We start from the raw sequence: 21,506 nt of genomic DNA on the forward strand, positions 1-21,506 counted from the left end.
TTTATCCAAAGCGACTTACAGTACTGTGACAGTATACTGTGTGAACAACAGAGGGTCAAGGGCCTTGCTCAAGGGCCCAACAGTTGCAACCTTAACCACTAGGCTACAGCTGCCCTGGGTTTATATTTATATTAGTTCTGTTTCATTGTAAATGCTAATAATTCAGCCATACTCGTTGTAGTTTCACTGTAACCATGGAAACTCTGTGGCATTTTATGAATCGACTCGATGACGTCTGCAGTGCTATTACCCACAACCCACTGCGCTGTGTAAAACAACATTCAGCTCGGTTTCTTCTGATCAACAAATCATCCAGATCGACACGGAGTCTCAGTGTACACACAGTCTGGTACGATTATTAACCATTTATTTATAAAGATCTACAGTTAGCGTGTGTTTATATGTGAGGATTTGATCTGTCACTCACTTTGATCACACTTTTACTCTGTAACGTTAATGGCTAACTGTCTCTGGGATGTGTCTGCAGCAGTAATGATGGAGTATACAGTGATATAAGTGTGACATGTGTTCATGACATGACTTGATCATCACTGTGTTTAAAGTGTCCCGATATTTTTGAAAGAAATGAACAGTTTAGCATGTGTCAGCCGGTTGTGATTTGCGGTGGTTGTCGCTTTACTGAACACTAGTGTAAAGCTAAGCTAGCAGCTGTCTAACCACACCAGCTGTGTAATGGTATGTGCACTGGTTTCTATTCTGGACTCAAAACAGGAACAGACGGTAATTTAGTAGATTTAGATTCAGAAAAGACCTATAAAGACATTTTATGAACATTTTCTGATGTGAAGAACAGCAGATCTGTTTTAACACATACATTGAAGATAACATCACAGTGTTCCGTACACCTGTACAGATTCCACACATACACTTTGTTATTGGAGATCTCAAACGTCAAACCTAGATCACTTGAGTTCATCCTGAAAAACTTACCATATAGAAGCACTTTGTAGTTCTACAATTACTGACTGTAGTCCATTTGTTTTTCTACACACATTTTAACCTGCTTTCACCCTGTTCTTCAATAGTCAGGACCACTACAGAGCAGGTATTATTTAGGTGGTGGATCATTCTCAGCACTGCAGTGACACTGACATATGGTGGTGGTGTGTTAGTGTGCGTTGTGCTGGTATGAGTGGATATGACACAGCAGTTCTGATGGAGTTTTTAAACACCTCACTGTCACTGCTGGACTGAGAATAGTCCATCAGCCAAAAATATCCAGCCAACAGCGCCCCATGGGCAGCATCCTGTGACCACTGATGAAGGTCTAGAAGATGACCGACTCAAACAGCAGCAATAGATGAGCGATCGTCTCTGACTTTACATCTGCAAGGTGGACCAACTAGGTAGGAGTGTCTAATAGAGTGGACAGTGAGTGGACACGGTCTGATCCACTCATACCAGCACAACACACACTAACACACCACCACCATGTCATTGTCACTGCCGTGCTGAGAATGATCCACCACCTAAATAATACCTGCTCTGTGGTGGTCCTGACTATTGAAGAACAGGGTGAAAGCAGGTTAAAAAGGTATGTAGAGAAACAGATGGACTACATTCAGTAATTGTAGAACTACAAAGTGCTTTTATATGGTAAGTGGAGCTGATAAAATGGACAGTGAGTGTAGAAACAAGGAGGTGGTTTTAATGTTAGACTCCCTTCAAGACACTTTCATAAAGAGTTTTGCTTGTTATAGAATCCTTGTTGGTTCCTACTGATCTACTTTGACATAATAATTAGTACAGTGGTATTTAGGTGATTTAGGACACAGCCAGAGCAGTTGTGAGTGAATGGCGTGACCATGGGTGTTTGCTGTCATGCGCTACAGCATTATTAAAGCTACAACACAATAAAAAAAAAGATTGTCATTCATTTGTTCTTGTCTTTATGTTTTTACCCTGTACAGCCATGGACCAGGAGTATGAGCGGCGGCTGTTACGGCAAATCAACATTCAGAACGCCATTGCCAGTCCCATTGTGAGTTCTAATACATCTTTAAGTAATCCAGTAATGACCCTGCAATTGTTTTGTTTAAGGTCTTTGACTATGAGGTGAATACTCCATGTGTTCCTCACTCATATATTCACACCAGCTTGTTTCTTATTTTTGCAGAAGGTCACAGATGTCATGCGTGCACTGACGCCTACAAACTCACCTCTGTCCTCACCAAGTAAACACGGAGATCGCTTCATTCCGTCACGCGCTGGAGCCAACTGGAGCGTCAACTTCCACCGCATAAACGTAATCTCTAAACCACACTTTTATTTTTTCCTTAAGTTAACACAAATTTTAGTACTTTTTAACACCAGATATGTGCTGATAAATCAAATTATGTAATTGTGTATACAGGTACCCAGCATAGCTTATTGAATTATTAATTGTTGGCACATGCCTAGCCCACACTGTCCATATATTTCTCAACCTCATGATACATATTCATTGTATCCTTTTACACTAAGTTATTTATTTTATTTTAAGGAAAACGAGAAGTCACAAAATCAAAACAGGAAGACCAAAGATGGCACGTCAGACAACAGCAAAGGTAAATCATTTTTAATGTATTTACCTCCAATTTACCTCACCCATTCTAGTCGTATCCAGTTACTCGATTGTATCTCACCTCAACTGCTGCAGACCTCTGCCTTTCCAACACTCATGCAGCAGCCTACCGCTTCTTGTCACTTGCACCAGGCGGGTTCAAATGGAGATCTGTATAGCGCACGGAGAGTCGCGCACCGATCTTCATTGTCCCTCATTATCAGTCAGCCAGCAGAGGTCGTAATAGCAGCTGTAATAAAGAATCCCTGCCCTTCCTCCCACGGACAAGCCAGTTATGTTTGTGTAGATGCCCGGCCGGCAGATAGCAGTACTTGCGAGTCGTACTCGCGAGTGCGAAATATCAGCACTGGTGTGCTAGCGTGTTTTACACAATTGCCCAGCAAAGGTACATCTTAAGTGTGGAGTTACTCTAAGAACTGAAGCGTGGTTAGACATACCCTCCATTCAAAATCATTAATAGAATAGAATAGAACGCCTTTATTTGTGATATATACATATACTGGTGTACAGTACAACGAAATCCTTATTTCACGTATCCCAGCTTGTTTGGAAGCTGGGGTCAGAGCACAGGGTCAGCCATTGTACGACACCCCTGGAGCAGAGAGGGTTAAGGGCCTCGCTCAAGGGCCCAACAGTGGCAGCATGGCAGAGCTGGATTCAAACTCTCAACCTTTCAGTTGATAGCCCGAAGCTCTACCCACTAGGCAACCACTGTCCCTAATTACATGAATTTGCTTAATCTCACACAAAAATAAATTATAAAAATCCAACCTTTAATTTAAGTAAATTTATTCTGAGAGAAAAAAATACTTGAATACGTTGTAAACCTCAAATTCCTTAATGAGTAATTTTTTTTCTTTGAATAAATTTACTTATAATTAATTAAATGAGGCTGATTTGCCAAAAGATGGATTTCTTATAACCCTTTTAACATTTCTTTCATGAACAATTCATGTAGACTTGATGTCTGATCCTCATTCGTTTGTTAGTTTGTTTATGAGGATTTTAACGTCATGTTTTACACTTTGGTTACATTCATGACAGGAACTTTAGTTACTCATTACACAAGATTCATCGGTTAACGAGGTTATATCAAACACAGTCATGGACAATTTTGTATCTCCAATTCACCTCACCCTGCATGTCTTTGGGGTGGGACTGTGGGAGGAAACCGGAGTTCCCGGAGGAAACCCACACGGACACGGGGAGAACATGCAAACTCCACACAGAAAGGACCCAGACCGCCCCACCTGGGGATCGAACCCAGGACCTTCTTGCTGTGAGGCGACAGTGCTACCCACTTAGCCACCGATCAAGTCAGAATAACATGACATAGTCCAGAATGGACAAAGTATGTGAACCCTTGTATTTATAAGGTGCTAGATTTGAACATTTCATTCCATTGTTCAGTTTCGCTTGATACCTTTGAACAAAAACAACATAAAATACTTTCTACTACTGGATGATATTTTTATACAGGTTGTCATTGCAGTCCTAAGTTTATCACTCCGACTTGCCATCAGCAAACAATGTCTTTGGTTGAGCGCGTAGCCACTGATGCGCCGCTGCTTTCACGTAATCCTGATTCATGCATTCATCTCGCCCCGTTTAGATTACTGCAATGCCTTTTTCATTGGCCTCCCCAACAAAATCATTCAGTCTCTTCAATATGTTCAAAACTCTGCTCCTCGAGTTCTTTCATACACTAAAACAAATCTGCTCAAATCACCCCAATTCTTTATCAACTACACTGGCTACCCATCCCGCTCCGTATTCAATTTCAAGTTCTATTACTAACATATAAATCCCTCAGTGGTCTGGCACCGGTCTACTTATCAGAACTTTTACAGCACTATACTGGTCTCTTGTCTGCCCAAAATTGAGATTAGTTATTGTTGATGGTAGATCATTAAGTGTCATGACCCCAAAACTATTGAACGCCTTACTTAAAGTGTTTATTTATTAATTTTTTTCCTCTCTAATTTAATATGTAATATCATATGCATGTAAAGTGACCTTGCGTATAAGAACAGCCCTATATAAACAAAACTTATTATTATTATTATTATCATCACCACATGAAAATCTTCTTCCCCTTAAAGCTTCCTTGAGTGGTCCAAAAAGGTGGAAATCAGATGTCGCTAAATCCAGACTATAAGCTCTCTCTTAGTCTCTCAGACACGACCAGTTACTACTCCTCCCACCGCACCGTTTCCAACCATAATATAAAAGTGCGGAAAGTGAACAAGGGAATGAAATGTTCAAATATAGCACCTTATAAATTGTGGAGGGGACTGTAGTTGCCCCAGGTACATGCTACAATACTAGAACAGATTAGTATCAGGTGATCAGAGGTGTGTGTGTGTGTGTGTGTGTGTGTGTGCGTGTGTGTGTGTGTGTGTGTGTGTGTGCATCTATGTATAACAGCACAGAGCATTATGCATGTTCAAAACATCGAGACGAGGCCTTCCTTATGGCAGCCCGGTAACTATAGAAACTGGGATCTAGTTTGTCTCCAGTGAACCCATTCACCCCTTCTTGTCCTTCTGTTTGCTGATCTGTCTCTTCTTCCTACTATCTATGGTTTTATGCATCATCTGGAGGCCTTCTGCTTCCTTAACTGCCTTTTTTCATCTTTTCTTTCCTTTATGAACTGTGTTGTGGCTTTCTAGTCTCTCTCTCTTGACTCCTTTCAAATCAGAGTAGTCGTTCAGCCTATTAGAACGCTTATTCATTTTGTTCTTTTATTTTGATTTCTTCTTTTAATGAACTGTGTAACTGTGAGTAAAAATAAAGAATACTATCATGCCAACGTATAACACACACTCTGCACCCCCCCACCCCCAATGTAGGCTATATGGCAGCCCTCTAAAGGCTGTCTATATTTTGATGTATTTAGTTCTGACACAACCATTTTTAAGTAACCTGTGGGGCGTCATCAATCATATTCGTAGCACTGTTGCCTTACAGCCAGAAGGTCCTGGGTTCGATTCCTAGTTGGAATTCCTAGGTCCGGGTCCTTTCTGTGTGGAGTTTGCTTGTTCTCCCCGTATCTGTGCAGCTCCGGTTTCCTCCAAAAGTCCAAAGTCATGCAGTTAGGTGAATTGGAGATACATAATTATCCATGACTGTGTTTGACATTAAAAGATATATATATATATAGTATATTATGTTATTATATTGTTATAAATAATACCCCTCCCCCACCCAGCATCAACAAATCCAACACCACCATCGTCCTAGTCCTTATGTATCAGATCTGTTGGAAACACTGCAATCCCATTAATAAAGAGTAACAGTAGTAATAATAAGTAATGCACATGCCAAGTATTAAGCCATTCATTGTTACTAAAGAGCTGGGGATGTACACCAACAGGAAGTGGAGCCACCATCATTCAGCTTCAAACAGAGAGTTGTATTTATCTTTAAATAAAAAAACAACTGGCTGCTTATTGGATCTGTTAGAACAGGGGTGTCAAACTCATCTGCATTATGGTGGCCCTCAAAGGGCCGATTGTAACGTATCCTGCTGTGATTGCAGTCTGCCTTTTAAGTCTTGGACAATTGGACTGTATATCTACATTTATATCGTACTCCTTTACCACAGACACGGCCTCATAACACAAGAGACGTACCGGTTTTTCTTTATGATTCACAAAGAAAAACCGGTATGTCTCTTGTATTATGAGGCCGTGTCTGTGGTAAAGGAGTACGATATAAATGTAGATATACAGTCCAATTGTGAATACGAGTTTGTGCTTCATAAAGAAAATCTTCCCATTTTCTCTTCTTGTACATTTTGGGATTATTTGTAAATATTTCTCAACATCACTTGTTGGAAAACCGCCTCAGTTACACGCTGATTTGGAAACACTGGCATGTAGTGGCGGGATGCGGTCACTTTGCAGATCACAAAATCGGCATGCATTGTGGGAGATGCATTTTATGTACGATTTCACAGTGTATTTTAAGACAAGCTCTCGCGGGCCACATGAAATGACGTGGCGGGCTGGATTTGGCCATCGGGCCTTGAGTTTGACACGTGTGTTACTTAGTTACACAATGGCGATCAAGTTGAAATGACCACTAACAGGCTGTTATTCTGTAAAAACAAGAATCTATTCTTGTTTTATGTATTGAATTATTATAAGGTGGATAGAATTACTTATAGGAATAACAAGGTCTTGGATTCACTTTTATAACTGATACTTTACATCAGCATTAGTTTCTATGATATGCTGTTGCATAGCAACAAGCCATTTTAGATAAATCTACATTTCGGGTGGAAGAAGTTGTTAATATTAAAGGACATTATGGTTCCTTTGCTATATATTATTGATGTTTGAGATACTTTATAGTTCATTGTCAGTGTTGTCACCACAGACCAGTGATCTGTCAGTAAATGTATGTATTTCTCCGGCAGCAGATGGCCTGGCGTACAGCGCCCTGCTGAAGAACGAGCTGCTGGGCGCGTGCATCGAGAAGGTGCAGGACCCTCAGACAGAGGACAGGAGGCTGCAGCCCTCGACGCTGGAGAAAACGAGTCTGTTCAGCGTGAGTGCTATTGGTTCTGCTTACAATCGCATTCATTCACGCTGCCTCCCACCTTCAGCACGAAGGACGCCGAAGACGAAGAGCTGGGAGGTGTGGGAGAGTGGGAGGCCTCCGTGTGGCCTTGGGAGTGTGTAGTGCGAGAGTATGGCTCACGTACCGCACTGATGCTTGTGAGCTCGGGTTGACTGTGGTACATTGATTTTTCGACGTGGGCTTGTAGAAACATGTAGTATAAAAGACTAAATCTATAGATACACCTACTGTACATCTGTCATTTAAACACTTCTTCTGCCAGAATGTAATAAACTACATGTTTATACACCGACCAGGCATAACATTATGACCACTGACAGGTAGAGTGAATAACACTGATCATCTCTTCATCTCAAAGTTCCTGAGTTAGAAGCGTGAGGACTTGACCGAGTTTAACAAGGGCCAAATGGCTAGACGACCGGGTCAGAGCATCTCCAGAACTGCATCTCTTGTGGGGTGTTCCCGGTCTGCAGTGGTCACTATTAGGGATGTCCCGATCCCGATCATTAATTTTGATCCCTATCTGATACCGAGTCTCATACCGATACTTGTATTTTCTAGATATTGTCTAGATAAGAACTAGATAATACTGTTCATGCAGTGCACACTTCAAGTACATTACAGTTATTCAAATCAATCCAATGTATATATTTAACAACTGAATAGCTCTGCAGTGCTGTAAGTAAAAAAATGCCTGCATCCGAGCTATTGCTTAATGTTCTTTTATTTTTACAAACTTAGTGCAGCATTGTAGTAGTAAAACTAGAACACTCAAAATGAAGTGAAGGTTCTTTTTGAGGAAAATCAGCATCTCTGCCGTGTTAGCGGACAGCCGGTTCCTCTTCTCATCATATAATAATAAACTCGCTGTATTCGGCTGAGTGTTTATTTTTTAGGTGCCGTATCAAATTGGTAGTAATTGTAGATCGTTTGCTTAAATGATATCTGGTTTGTTTCTTATGAGCCACCGTACTTGTATGCGTGTTGTAACTGTAACAAACTTTTCTATGGTTGTATTGTGACAATGGTTTGATGGACGTTTCTACCCTTTGGGGCTTCCATAGTGCATGGAATAGCGTGCTTGGCTAACACGATGACTCTAGCTGTCCGCTATTCGGTACCGTAACAGAAGAAGTCAATAAAGTGTTATGCTCCCGAGAATTTGTGAATATACCGTGTATTTATTTTGAAGTGCATCACTACGTTGTTTTGTAAACCGGTGTGATCCTTGACTCACACACCATATAAATAGTAAAATTCTACAGTAATGAACGCAGCTCTGCTCCCACCGCCTCGTGAGACGCTCGCATTGCAGACATTACACTTCGCTGTTGGACTTGTTTCACTTTCCAATTTAATGTATTTCCACACAGCGGTCATGCTGACGTAAAACAAAGGATCGGTTTAGGATCGGCATTAGTAAAGCGGATACCGATCAGTTAAAAAATGCCTTGATCGGCCTTTGAGATCGGATCGGGACATCTCTAGTTACTATCTATCAAAAGTGGTCCAAGGAAGGAACAGTGGTAAACCGGCGACAGGGTCATGGGCGGCCAAGGCTCATTGATCTCAATCCAATCGAGCATCTGTGGGATGTGCTGGACAAACAAGTCCGATCCATGGAGGCGCCACTTCGCAGCTTACAGGATCTTGGTGCCAGATACCACAGCACACCTTCAGGAGTCTAGTGGAGTCCATGCCTCAATGGACATAACAATAATGTTATGTCTGATCAGTGTATTCATCTGTTGTTTTAACACTTACGTTCTCCCAGAATGTAATAAACAAATTTATAATTCCTAGCCTTTTGTGTTTTTATGTGTTGTAGTATTCTCTTAGTGCCAAGCGATCGCTCCCAGATGATGGCAACAGTGTTTCTCCTTATTCCCTCTCACCCGTCAGCAGTAACAGGTAAAAAATCCACGGCGCTAATAGACGTGCAGAGCAGCTGCTGTACAGACAGCGGCAATGGGCTAGTTAATTAGCCGTTGCATAACTGGTCTGCTTGTCTATTGGAAAAAAAATATAATGCAATAACATAAACTAATTGGCCAAAAGAATATGATGAGTTTTTTCACACTAAACTTATCAGACCATGTGTTTATGGACCCTGTTTTATGCACTGGGGTACAGGAAAGGGCCAAATGAGTACCTATACGTGTTCATAATGGATGTATTTATTTATTTTAACGTCATGTTTTACACACTTGGTTACATTTATGACAGGACATTAGGCATTTTTCCCAATTTTCCTCCCAATCTAGTCATCTACCTCCTCTGTACTGATGCTGATCCCCAATTCTGATTGAGGAGAGCGAGACTGACACGTGTGCAGTAGCCGACTGCATCTTTTCACCTGCGCGAGGCGAGTTCATATGCGGATCAGCGTTGTGTACGGAGAGCCACACCCTGATCAACGCATTCATATTTCCGTGCAGGCGCCATCAACCAGCCAGCAGTTATGAGGTCCCCATCCGGCTCCCCACCCCGTATGAACAACAGCCAATCATTGTTCATGTAGGTAGCCCAGCCCAGCCCAGCCCAACTGGATGGCAGAGCTGAGTTTCAAACCGACGAGTTCGAAACATCAGCTCTGGTGTGCTAGCGTGTTTTACCGCTGCGCCACCTGAGCGGCCAGTTCTCAATGTCTTAATGTGAAGTTTACAAACACAATCAAGGACAATTCACCTCACTTGCACGTCTTTGGACTGTGGGAGCTCCCGAAGGTAACCCACACGGACAAGGGGAGAACATGCAAACTCCACACAGAAAGGACACGGACCTCTCCACCTGGGAATCGAACCTTGCTGTGAGGTGACAGTGCCACCCTCTTAGCCACCGTGCTGCCCTCTCAATGGATGAGACTTAAACACCTGAACACAAAAATTAGAAGCAGCGCCCACATCCTTTTGTACTTGATTATATGAAATCTTAAACACAGTAAAACACAGTAAATAGAAATAAAATACAAATACTTACAAATGAGTGCAAAACCTTTGTACTTTTCATAGTCAAAAACTGCTACGTTCTCCGCGGAAGCCCATGCGCAAGATCTCCAAAATTCCATTTAAGGTGCTTGATGCCCCAGAGCTACAGGACGACTTTTACCTCAACCTGGTGGACTGGTCCTCCTTGAACGTGCTCAGTGTCGGCCTGGGAACCTGCGTCTACCTGTGGAGCGCCTGCACCAGCCAGGTGTGTATGTGTGAAATAAAATGAAGAAAATGAAAGTACACAGTATTTGTAAAATATGGTTTTTATTTTATTTTTGGGTGTATGTGCAGGTGACGAGGTTGTGTGACCTGTCGGTGGAGGGCGACTCTGTGACGTCCGTGGGGTGGTCAGAGAGAGTAAGTTAGCTGTTTTTATTTGATTGTTGGAGATCGAAAACATAAAATAGTGCAGGAGCAGTAAACAAAAGCTTCAAACCTCTATTTTCCGTTCAAGAGTGCCTATTATTGAAGTAGTCTAGGCCAATTGACCCTATTATTCATTTATTTATTTATTTTATTTCGTCTGCTTCCATATTTAGGGGTCGCAACAGCAGATCATTCTGGTTTGCCTACTTGATGTAGCACAGATTCCCTCCTGTCCAATTGCCCGCTTGCGTCACGCATACCTCTCCACCAATGCTGATCCCCGCTCTGATTGAGGAGAACGAAGCTAACCCACGCCCCCTCCGACACGTGGGCAGCAGCCGTATGCATTTTGTCGCCTACACTTTGACGAGTGCAATGCGGATCAGCATTGTGTACGGAGAGACACACCCTGAGAGCACTGTTTTCCCGTCTCTGTGCAGGCGCCATCAATCAGCCAGCAGAGGTCGTAATTGCGTTAGTTATGAGAGAGTCCCTATCCGGCTTTAATATCCCACCCCTATCGGAACAACAGGCCAATCGTTGTTCATGTGGCCGTTCAGCCCAGCCGGCAGGCAGAGCTGAGACTCGATACGATGTATTTGAGTATGTATTTTTTTTACCGCTGCGCCACCTGACCGGCAACCCTCCTGTTTTTATCCGGGCCTGGGATCCGCACTGAGAGCACACTTACAAGTGCACCTCCAAATGGCTAGGCTGTGTCAGGCATCCCCGCCCTTGGACGTTAGCCCATGTCTGTGTGGACATCCAACCAGCTGATATCTACAGATTTCAACAGCAGTGCTCTAGCGTACTTTGCCACTGGGTATCACCACCCAAATGCCCTACAAGCCATGTACTTATTAGTATTGTTTGTTGGGTAGCGGTGGACCCAACTGAGCCCTGACCAGGGTAAATAAATGTTTGTACATCAGTAATACCCTCCTATACATAATGGATCTCTGTACATGCAAACTTGGCATTATGGCATCCTAATTATTTTGGTACAGAGTGCTGCCAAATCTACATGGTGTGTGACTGTTGTGGCTAAAGATGGCATTTTACATCAACCGACCCCCATCTAATTCTCAGGACACCAAATGTATGGTTATGTCTCTAATCTTAAGAACGTGTGTTTTTGCTTATAACATACTGTGCTTTGTTTTAGGGGAACTTGGTAGCAGTGGGCACTCACAAGGGCTTTGTTCAGATTTGGGATGCATCCGCAGGAAAGAAACTCTCTGTACTAGAGGGTCACACTGCCAGAGTGGGTGAGTGCAAACCTGTCTGGAGAAGTAGCTAAATCAGATCGCTTTTTATCACCAGAGAGGGGCGGGGTCTCAGAGGGAGCAGTATTGCGTGTGGAGAGTCACGCACTGCGTTTGTAAACAGCTGTTCCCTGTGCAGGCATCTAGAGCGGTCAACAACCCTGTTTTAGGTATGGTTTTCTGTCCCTACAGACATGCAGCTGACCATGTGTCTGTGTAGATACCCGGCAGGTTGACAGCACAGCTGAGATTCGAACACGAGAGCTCGAGATCTCAACACTGGTGGGCTAGCGCGTTCTACCGCTGTGCCACCCGAGCAACCCCCCCCCAAATTTTCCTCCCTAATCTAGTCGTGTCTAATTACCCTGAATGCGTCCTCTATACTGATTCGACCCTTCACCGCTGACTGAGGACGCCTCTCAACTGACATACGCCCCCTCCGGCACGTACAGTCAGTACAGACGTCATTTTGCACCTGCACGAGTCGAGTTCATACACTTGACGGGCACTGTGTACGGAAGGTCACACCCCCATCAGCATTATTCTTCAGCCCTGTGCAGGCGCCATCAGTCAGCCAGCAGGGGCCGCAGTCGCACCGGTTATGAGGACCTATGATCCGACTTTCGTACCCTCTAACCCTGAACAACAGCCAATCGTTGTTCATTCAGCCGCCCAGCGCAGTCGGAAAGGCAGAGCTGAGATTCGATACGATGTATTCGAAACCCCAACTCTGGTGTGCTAGCGTACTTTACCGCTGCGCCACCTGAGCGGCTGCGCCTTTACATCTTTACCCCTAATAAAAAAAGAGCCATTAATATTTGTAAATACAAATCTGAACCTTTTTAGGCGCATTAGCGTGGAATGTGGATCAGCTGTCTTCAGGCAGCAGGGACCGTCTGATTCTGCAGCGGGACATCCGCGCCCCTTCGCAGCAGTCCGAGCGCAGGCTTCAGGGTCATCGGCAGGAAGTGTGCGGCCTCAAGTGGAGCACGGATCACCAGCTCCTCGCCTCTGGCGGCAACGACAACAAGGTAGGTTAGACCCCCGGACATCAGGAGGGAGGGATTAGATCTCATGCAAGCTGTGCAAAGCAATTGAGGCAAATTGTTGATTACTATTTGAGTTAGGCAGTGAAGGAAGCACTTGGATGAGCTCCTCAAACCAGTATATGGGCCATTCCACCAAATAAGAGCCATTTGCGTGTAGTATTTTGATTAAATTAACATGTTTTATCTTTGTTTAACACTGAATCTATTAACACACTATCTTCTATAATCTTCTCCTCTGTAGCTGCTGGTGTGGAATCACTCCAGCGTCTTACCCATTCAGCAGTACACAGAGCACTTAGCAGCTGTGAAGGCCATCGCCTGGTCTCCTCATCAACATGGCTTGCTGGCATCTGGAGGCGGCACCGCCGATCGCTGCATCCGTTTCTGGAACACGCTGACCGGCCAGCCGCTGCAGTGCACGGACACGGGATCGCAGGTCTGCAACCTGGCCTGGTCCAAGCACACCAATGAACTGGTAAGTGCTGGTTTCCTGGAACACACACTGGTCGAAATGTAAAAATGAGTGTCCGTAATACTGCTGGGTTCACCGGTTTGCGTGCTTTCTTCCACTGTCTTGGGGGGTGATGTTCACAAGGTGTGGTCCATTAGATCGATCTCTTCTTTTGTCTAAGGGGGGTCTTTGCTATTGCACTATCGTTGATGCACATGATATTGCCATGCCTCCTGAGCTAGGCTTCTCACATCTTTTCTGTCATTGGTGCCACTCCTATCATTTTATAATGTGGTTGAACCAGGTGAGCCCAAGAATCCATATAAGCATCCTCATCATCATGGCGTAGAACACCTGCTCATGCTTGATGGCAGCCGGCCAGCATTTTACTCCATATAGACCTACTGGGCAGACCACCGTCTAGTCTATTTTTGCTTTGGGGTATAGAGATTTAGTGACCGGTCTCATTTTAGCCACACAGCATTGACTCTTGCTTGGGTTGCTGGCAGGGTGTCGGCATCCAAGGCAAATGCACTACATGCATTACATAGGATACAACATACTGGCCTTGACTTTTTTTCCAGGATCCCCTGTTCATCTCCCAATCTAGTCCCTTTCGGTTTTCGATTTTGAATCTGCTCCCGCTTGCACAACCCCCATTGTGATCACCGCACCCTCCCTCCGACACTTGTCCAATCTGTGGCCGCTTTTTATCACCTGTCAGTGTAGGGTTCACGCACGGAGCCGTATCGCATACAGTGAGTCTAACGCTTGTCCATCTTTACAACGCGCTCTGTGTGTTTCCACAGGTCAGCACACACGGTTACTCTCAGAATCAGATCCTGGTGTGGAAATACCCCTCGCTCACACAAGTAGCCAAGCTCACGGGTCACTCCTACAGAGTACTCTACCTGGTAAGAATGTCTATTTTGACTAATTTTAGTTAGGGAGGTCTGGTGGCACATTTTTTAGGCACTATGGTGTTGCCTAACTGACTGATTGAATAGTTACACATAAACAGGTGTAATAAAATGATTAATTAATATATAAGTTAAAGTATTTACTCACTCACTTTCTTAACCGCTTATCCAATCAGGGTTGCAGGGGGGTGCTGGAGCCTATTCCAGGTTTTCAGCGGGCGCAAGGCACACAGTAAAACCCTGGACGGGGCGCCAGTCCATCACAGGGCAGACACACATACACACACATACACACCCATTCACCTAAAGGGCAATTCAGTGTCTCCAATTAACTTGACTGCATGTTTTTGGACTGTGGGAGGAAACCTACACAGACACGGGGAGAACATGCAAACTCCGCACAGAAAGGGGGATCGAACCCTGGATATATCTATGTATTCAAATATAAAAATATTTTGTTATTTATTTATGTTTACATACACACACTATATGGACAAAAGTATTAGGACACTCCTTCTAATTATGTACATGTTTCAGCCACAACAATTGCTAACAGGTGTAATAAATCAGTTTTATAAAGGAAATTATATGCCTTTAACTATGCAGCAATGGTTTAGGGAAGGCCCTTTCCTGTTCCAGCATGACCCCTGTGCACAAAGCAAGCTCAAGCAATGCTGTTTTCACTGAACGGGCACAAATTCCAACAGACAGTTGTTATAGCTGAAAAGATCACATAGCAGTTACTCTGTTTAATACCATTAAGCTCATGGTCAGGTGTCCGAATACATGTATACAATTGATTTATATATATTTCTTATATAATTCTTATATAATTTTAACAGTGTCTTTACATTTCCTGCATAGAACAGGATGCTCATTCTGTTCAGTTGTGCCATGTGTTAAGTGTCTGTTTCTGCACTGCAGGCTATGTCTCCAGATGGAGAAGCCATAGTTACAGGAGCAGGAGATGAGACGCTGCGCTTTTGGAACGTCTTCAGCAAAACCCGATCTACAAAGGTACCATTAGGGCGCATTGACATGAGAAGCGTTTTGTGCTTGAGCGGTGCGGTGAAACATTTACATTTACATTTTCAGCATTTAGCAGACGCTTTTATCCAAAGCGACTTACACAATGAGCAATTGAGGGTTAAGGGCCTTGCTCAGGGACCCAACAGTGGCAACTTGGTGGTGGCGGGGCTTGAACCGGCAACCTTCTGTTTACTAGTCCAGTACCTTAACCACTGAGCTATCACTGGCCCACTGAGCTATCGTCACCAAAGTGCGAATATGAGACGAATCTGCATTTATGTAAAATAATGATCAAATGCACTCTGAAAGCTCCACATGTATCTGTGTTTAGGTGGATTTGCCTCACTGTTTCACTTTTAAACTTGTGTTATAGCTCGGGGTGCTGAGAAATTGTGAGAATCTGCTGTTCCGAGAGAGAGTCTAAAACGCTTATTGTGGGGGGCGTTCAGGTGGCGCAGCGGTAAAATACGCTAGCACACCAGAGCTGGGATTTTGAATACATCGTATCGAATCTCAGCTCTGCCATCCGTGGGCTGGGCGGCTATATGAACAACGTTTGGCTGTTGTTCATCCAAGGAGGGAGCCGGATAGGGACCTCATAACTGATACAATTACGACCTCTGCTGGCTGATTGATGGCGTCTGCACAGAGTAGAGGTATAATGCTGATCAGGGTGTGTCTCTCCGTGCACAAGGCTGATTGATATGAACTCGCCTCGTGCAGGTAAAAAGATGCCTGAGCATCTGCCTGAGTCGCTTTAACCACGTCATATCAAACAGTTCGTCTCATTGGCGGCCTTTGACAGGGTCAGCGGCAAACTGGGTCCAAGTTCAATCAGGTGAACGTGAAAAATTGCAAGTCCAACACGGTGTGCGGCGCTTAGGGAAGCGCGACGGCAAGCTAAGCAGGACCGCCACACCCCATAGGAAACAACGGCACATCCAGTGCATGTGAATGCGCTGTTATCTATACATTCTTCTTAGGATGTTCCACACGAGCCAAAGCTGTAGCACATTATTATTATGTTTCCTCTATAACAGGACACTTTGGACGGTGGTGTTTTACTTAGAAGGCCACCTGCCAATAAAAATATGGGTATGATTATATGGGGAAAAGGGAGACTTTTAGTCCCTCATCTCAGCCAACGTCTTCATAGTGGTTGCTACTCGTCACCTGCTTTAGAATGCATTCAGGCTGCTTTCATTTTTACTCAGTGTAGCCTAGAAATTGGGTGAATTATTTTGGGTGCCACAAAGAAACACTGGACATGAATGCAGGAACGCACCTTGTATAGGACACCAGTCACGCACCAGTTTAGAGCATCACACAGCCACCCCCGCGGGCGGTCTCAACCCCAGGTCCCAAAATAGTACTTTCAATTTTTGAGCAATTGGAAGTTGAAATAACAAGAGCTGCCACGTGTTTAGGAGTCGCCACGGCGGATCATTCAGGTCTGGCACAGTATTTACTCCGGATGCCCTTACTGACACAACCCTCCTTATTTTTATCTGGGCTTGGGACTGGCAGCTTTTCCGAGAGCGCACTGGCATTACCAGTCACATCTATGTAGGCGCCTGGCCGGCCGAACATCGTGCAGGATAACAAACTGGGGGGGGAGAAACATGGATGTCTTCTGTGAGCTTGTTTTTTGGTCTGTCTGAGCTTATGAACAGATGTGTAGACCACATGTTCCAGATGTAACCAGCTACTCATCCATATGCTGATTGAACTAAAATGAATACTGCTGTGATCTCACTTAAAATTATAGAATTGGTATTTAATTACCATTGGCACACACTTCAGTGTCTTATCCTTGTTTTTCCTTGGCTCAGAAGTCGAAATGACGAAAAATGTGAAATGTTTTGCATTAATTGGGTTCCTAAAATAATAATAATATAATAATAATAATTATAATGATAATAATAAGATTGTTTCCTGCAGATGAGACAGAATGGAATAGGATTCAGATGTGTCACTGTTCTTGATGGTTGTGCAAGAAGGTCCAGGGTTTGATCCCCAGCCGGGGCGGTCCGAGTCCTTTCTGTGTGGAGTTTGCATGTTCCCCCCTGTGTCTGCATGGGTTTCCTCCGGGAGCTCCGGTTTCCTCCCACAGTCCAAAGACGTGCAAGTGAGGTGAATTGGAGATACAAAATTGTCCATGACCTTAAACTTGTGAGCTGATGAATCTTGTAATGAGTAACTACCTGTTCTGTCATGAAGGTAACCAAAGTGTGTAGAACATGATGTTAATATCTTAATAAATATAAATAAATAAATAGTTTTGGGATGTTAAATGGCATTTATGAGCCCTGCAAACTGACCCAAATTACAGAATGTGCTCACTAAACCAGAGTGGCAGACCATTCCTGACTACACTGACCTCAAATGTGAAGCCACTACTACTAAAAACATACAAAAACGTCTCATAATTTCTGATCTTTGCATGTTTCTTTTCCTTCTTTGCTCTCTAGGAATCCGTGTCCGTCTTGAATCTGTTTACGAGGATCCGATAATACTTGGCCGCCTTTGGAAGCGCAACGTTCTGGACTTGTATGGGAAGCTGAAAGCCTGTGGGACTGAAGGACACTTTGAGAATGGGCGTGTCCTCCTGGATTTTACTGTGGAGACGAATGACTGCCAAATAACCAACGCTGTATTTGTGAATGTTCGTTTGTTGGTTGAATCTGGGTGTGAATGTGAGTTTGGTTATGTGGTTATGAGCCTTGCTCCTGTGAGCCTTAACTGCAGTGTTTTATGTATATATATACACTGATCAGCCATAACATTAAAACCACCTCCTTGTTTCTACACTCACTGTCCATTGTATCAGCTCCACTTACCATATAGAAGCACTTTGTAGTTCTACAATTACTGACTGTAGTCCATCTGTTTCTCTACATACTTTTATTAGCCTGCTTTCATGCTGTTCTTCAATGGTCAGGACCACCACAGAGCAGGTATTATTTGGGTGGTGGATGATTCTCAGCACTGCAGTGACACTGACATGGTGGTGGTGTGTTGGTGTGTGTTGTGCTGGTATGAGTGGATCAGACACAGCAGCGCTGCTGGAGTTTTTAAATACCGTGTCCACTCGCTGTCCACTCTATTAGACACTCCTACCTACTTGGTCAACCTTGTAGATGTAAAGTCGGAGACGATCTCATATCTTTTGCTGCTGTTTGAGTTGGTCATCTTCTAGAACTTCATCAGTGGTCATAGGACGCTGCCCACGGGGTGCTGTTGGCTGGATGTTTTTGGTTGGTGGACTATTCTCAGTCCAGCAGTGACAGTAAGGTGTTTAAAAACTCCATCAGAATTGTTGTGTCTGATCCACTCATACCAGAACAACACACACTAACACACCACCACCATGTCAGTATCACTGCAGTGCCGAGAATGATCCACCACCTAAATAATACCTGCTCTGTGGTGGTCCTGCGGGGGTCCTGACCATTAAGAACAGCATGAAAGGGGGCTAACAAAGCATGCAGAGAAACAGATGGACTACAGTCAGTAATTGTAGAACTACAAAGTGCTTCTATGGGGTAAGTGGAGCTTATTAAATGGACAGTGAGTGCAGAAACAAAGAGGTGGTTTTAATGTTATGGCTGATCGGTGTAGAAGGTTATGTTTAATATTGAAGCATTGCAGAATTTTTTTTTGTTTTATGAGGTTTTTATTGATACTTTCAACTCGATGTAGCAAGATCTGAACTGATATAGAGTATAAACGGACAAATTATATAATCAGATAATACTTGGTATTCATGTAAAGATTATAATCAGTGTTTTTTTGTGTGCTTGAGTGAGATTCTGCTTTAAATTCTCTTGGCTAAGCATTATGTTGGGTAAAATCACTTTCCTATAGTGTTGACACTATAGATGATGACAATTTTTGTTTCGATTATTGTTTATTTTATTTCATTTGCGTGTTTTAACACACCGATCAAGACCGATGGCAATCCATCACGGGACCTCAGCCACCTTCCCTCCCCATCAGACACAGCCAATCATGTCTGTATGACAGCACAGCCAGTGATTCGAACCCTCGATCCCTGTGGTATTGGGCTAAAAAAACAGTAATGCACCGCTGCGCCACTCGAGCACCCGATTATTGTTTGTGATTGTTTTATTGTTTTTTTTTTTTTTATTATTATTATTATTTTATTTTTTGTAAATCAGGCTCATTTCCTCCTGTGGTTAAACGATAAGCTGGTCAGTATGAATGAATGAATAATTATTTATTTGAAGTGAATGTTAATAATAAGAGCTGATATTGTGTATATTGAAAATAGGTGCTTGCGTTTGTCGTGTACACATACAGTACGTTGCCATTTTTGAAACAGCTTGAAGAATGTTAAAAATACAAAGAGAAAATGTTCGTTTTCTAACCAATAAAAGAAAATGTTGCGTATGTATTTATGTTTTTAGTCGATGGCATTTTAAAGCTAGTTGTCATTTTATTGTAGTTATTATTGTTATTAGCATCGTTTAGGCCGTAATTACCCTGATGTACATCCCATTCCAAAACACTCACTCACTGTCTTAACAGCTTATCCAATTGGGGGGAAGGGGGGGGGGGAGTGCTGGAGCCTATCCCAGCTTTTCAATGGGTGCAAGGCACACAGTAACACCCTGGACGGGGCACCAGTCCATCGCAGGGCCGGGCAGACAAACATACACACACAGTTATTTACCTATAGGGCAATTCAGTGTCTCCAATTAACCTGACTGCATGTTTCTGGACTGTGGGAGGAAACCGGAGCTCCTGGAGGAAACCCACACAGACACAGGGAGAACATGCAAACCACACAGAAAGGACCTGGACCGACCCGCTTGGGGATCGAACCCAGGACCTTCTTGCTGTGAGGCGACAGTGCTACCCACCGAGCCACTGTGGAATTTAATTGATTGCTCTTCTTTGCACCTAGAACACTCTTCACTGTGTGGACAGGACATCCTTCGTCATTATTAAGCACATGTGTTTCAGCTACATCTTTTGCTAACATCTGTATAAATGTACTAATAACTCGACGTCCCTTAAATTCAACGCACTCCATGAAGAAATTTGTACCCTTAAACTCGGCGTTTCCCATGAACTCCACATGTTTAGCTTTATTTAAAATTTAGTTATTTAATTTCAAATTAACAATAAACAGCCGCTTTGTTCAGTGCCCGGCTTGAGCTGTGCTGTAAAGCGTCATCAAAGTGTGAATATGAGACGAATCTGCATTTGTGTGGAATAACCATCAAATCCACTCTGAAAGCTTCCACATGTTTCTGAGTTCAGCTGGATTTTCCTCCCTGTTTCACTTTTAAACTTGTGTTATAGATCAGGGTGCTGAGAAATGGTAAGCGGTTGTGCCCCTACTCATGTGAATGCGCCTTTACTGAACAGAATACTGTATTCCAAGATCACGATTAATCTCCATGATTAAGAAGCATAAGGAAACAATAAAGAAAAGAAGGTAAAGTTATTGTATTTAACTGTTTTTCAATTGTATTTCAGTGTTTTTATATTATATTTGTGTTATTTTCTGGGTATAAGTATCAAAAACAACCCCATTATTTTACAGCCTAAAATATATGCAGTTCCACTGGACCATGGAACACATTAACAGGTTTCCCATACATCCTTATGGTTAAAAATACCTTGAAACTCAATGCCTTTTAAACTCGAACCAATTGACATTGAGTTTTAAGGTACCACTGTATAACATAAGCAATATGCAACCAACTTTGGAGAGCAGTAGACACTGGACGGCCTTTTCTGTACAAGCGTGACCGTAGTCCATAAAGACCTGACCTGTACTGTCTGAAACTTGGTTCAAGGGGTTCGAAAGTTCAAAGGGGTTTGTTCTCCTGTTCTCTTTCCCTTTTCTTCGCTTCCTGGTTGCCATAGCAACAAATAGCCACGCTAACAGTAATGTTATTAACGTTATGCCCGTTACTGTGTTTCACTAGTGGAAATCAGAAATCCTACATTCTGATACAAAGGGGCGAAGGTGCTCCAGAGAACCACCTGTCCATTTAATCTTAGTCTCTTGATGAGTTTAAATGATTGCTTTTGCTTCTAGGAGATACAATAAACATCTCGGGTGCAACAGACGCATCAGGAGCGACGGCTGCAAGAATTGATCCGTAATAACCAGTCAGTTCAGAGTTTATATAGACATGTAGTACATGTACTACATTTTGGTTCATTTAAATAGCACTGTATTTACTTATTGACCAGGTATTATTCCAGGCGTGCTGGGAAACAG

General features: G+C 43.3%; 1 protein-coding gene across 2 annotated transcripts; it reads left to right on the forward strand.

Moving 5' to 3' along the window:
* Positions 1 to 268: 268 nt before the first annotated feature.
* Positions 269 to 18,017, forward strand: LOC134302489 (fizzy-related protein homolog). Of its 2 annotated transcripts, none has more exons than XM_062987604.1 (14): positions 269 to 349; positions 1,932 to 2,002; positions 2,138 to 2,266; positions 2,504 to 2,567; positions 7,008 to 7,138; positions 9,000 to 9,082; positions 10,183 to 10,366; positions 10,456 to 10,521; positions 11,696 to 11,798; positions 12,642 to 12,826; positions 13,086 to 13,319; positions 14,105 to 14,209; positions 15,140 to 15,232; positions 17,716 to 18,017. In XM_062987604.1, the coding sequence occupies exons 2-14, from the start codon at positions 1,934 to 1,936 to the stop codon at positions 17,755 to 17,757; spliced, it is 1,488 nt and encodes a 495-aa protein (XP_062843674.1). In that variant the 5' UTR covers positions 269 to 349; positions 1,932 to 1,933; the 3' UTR covers positions 17,758 to 18,017. The 2 variants fall into 2 exon arrangements, with proteins under 2 accessions (XP_062843674.1, XP_062843675.1); XM_062987605.1 differs by having other exon boundaries at positions 7,011 to 7,138.
* Positions 18,018 to 21,506: the final 3,489 nt, after the last annotated feature.

The sequence above is a fragment of the Trichomycterus rosablanca genome, chromosome 25 (assembly GCF_030014385.1).
Source record: "Trichomycterus rosablanca isolate fTriRos1 chromosome 25, fTriRos1.hap1, whole genome shotgun sequence".
NCBI classification, from domain to species: domain Eukaryota; kingdom Metazoa; phylum Chordata; class Actinopteri; order Siluriformes; family Trichomycteridae; genus Trichomycterus; species Trichomycterus rosablanca.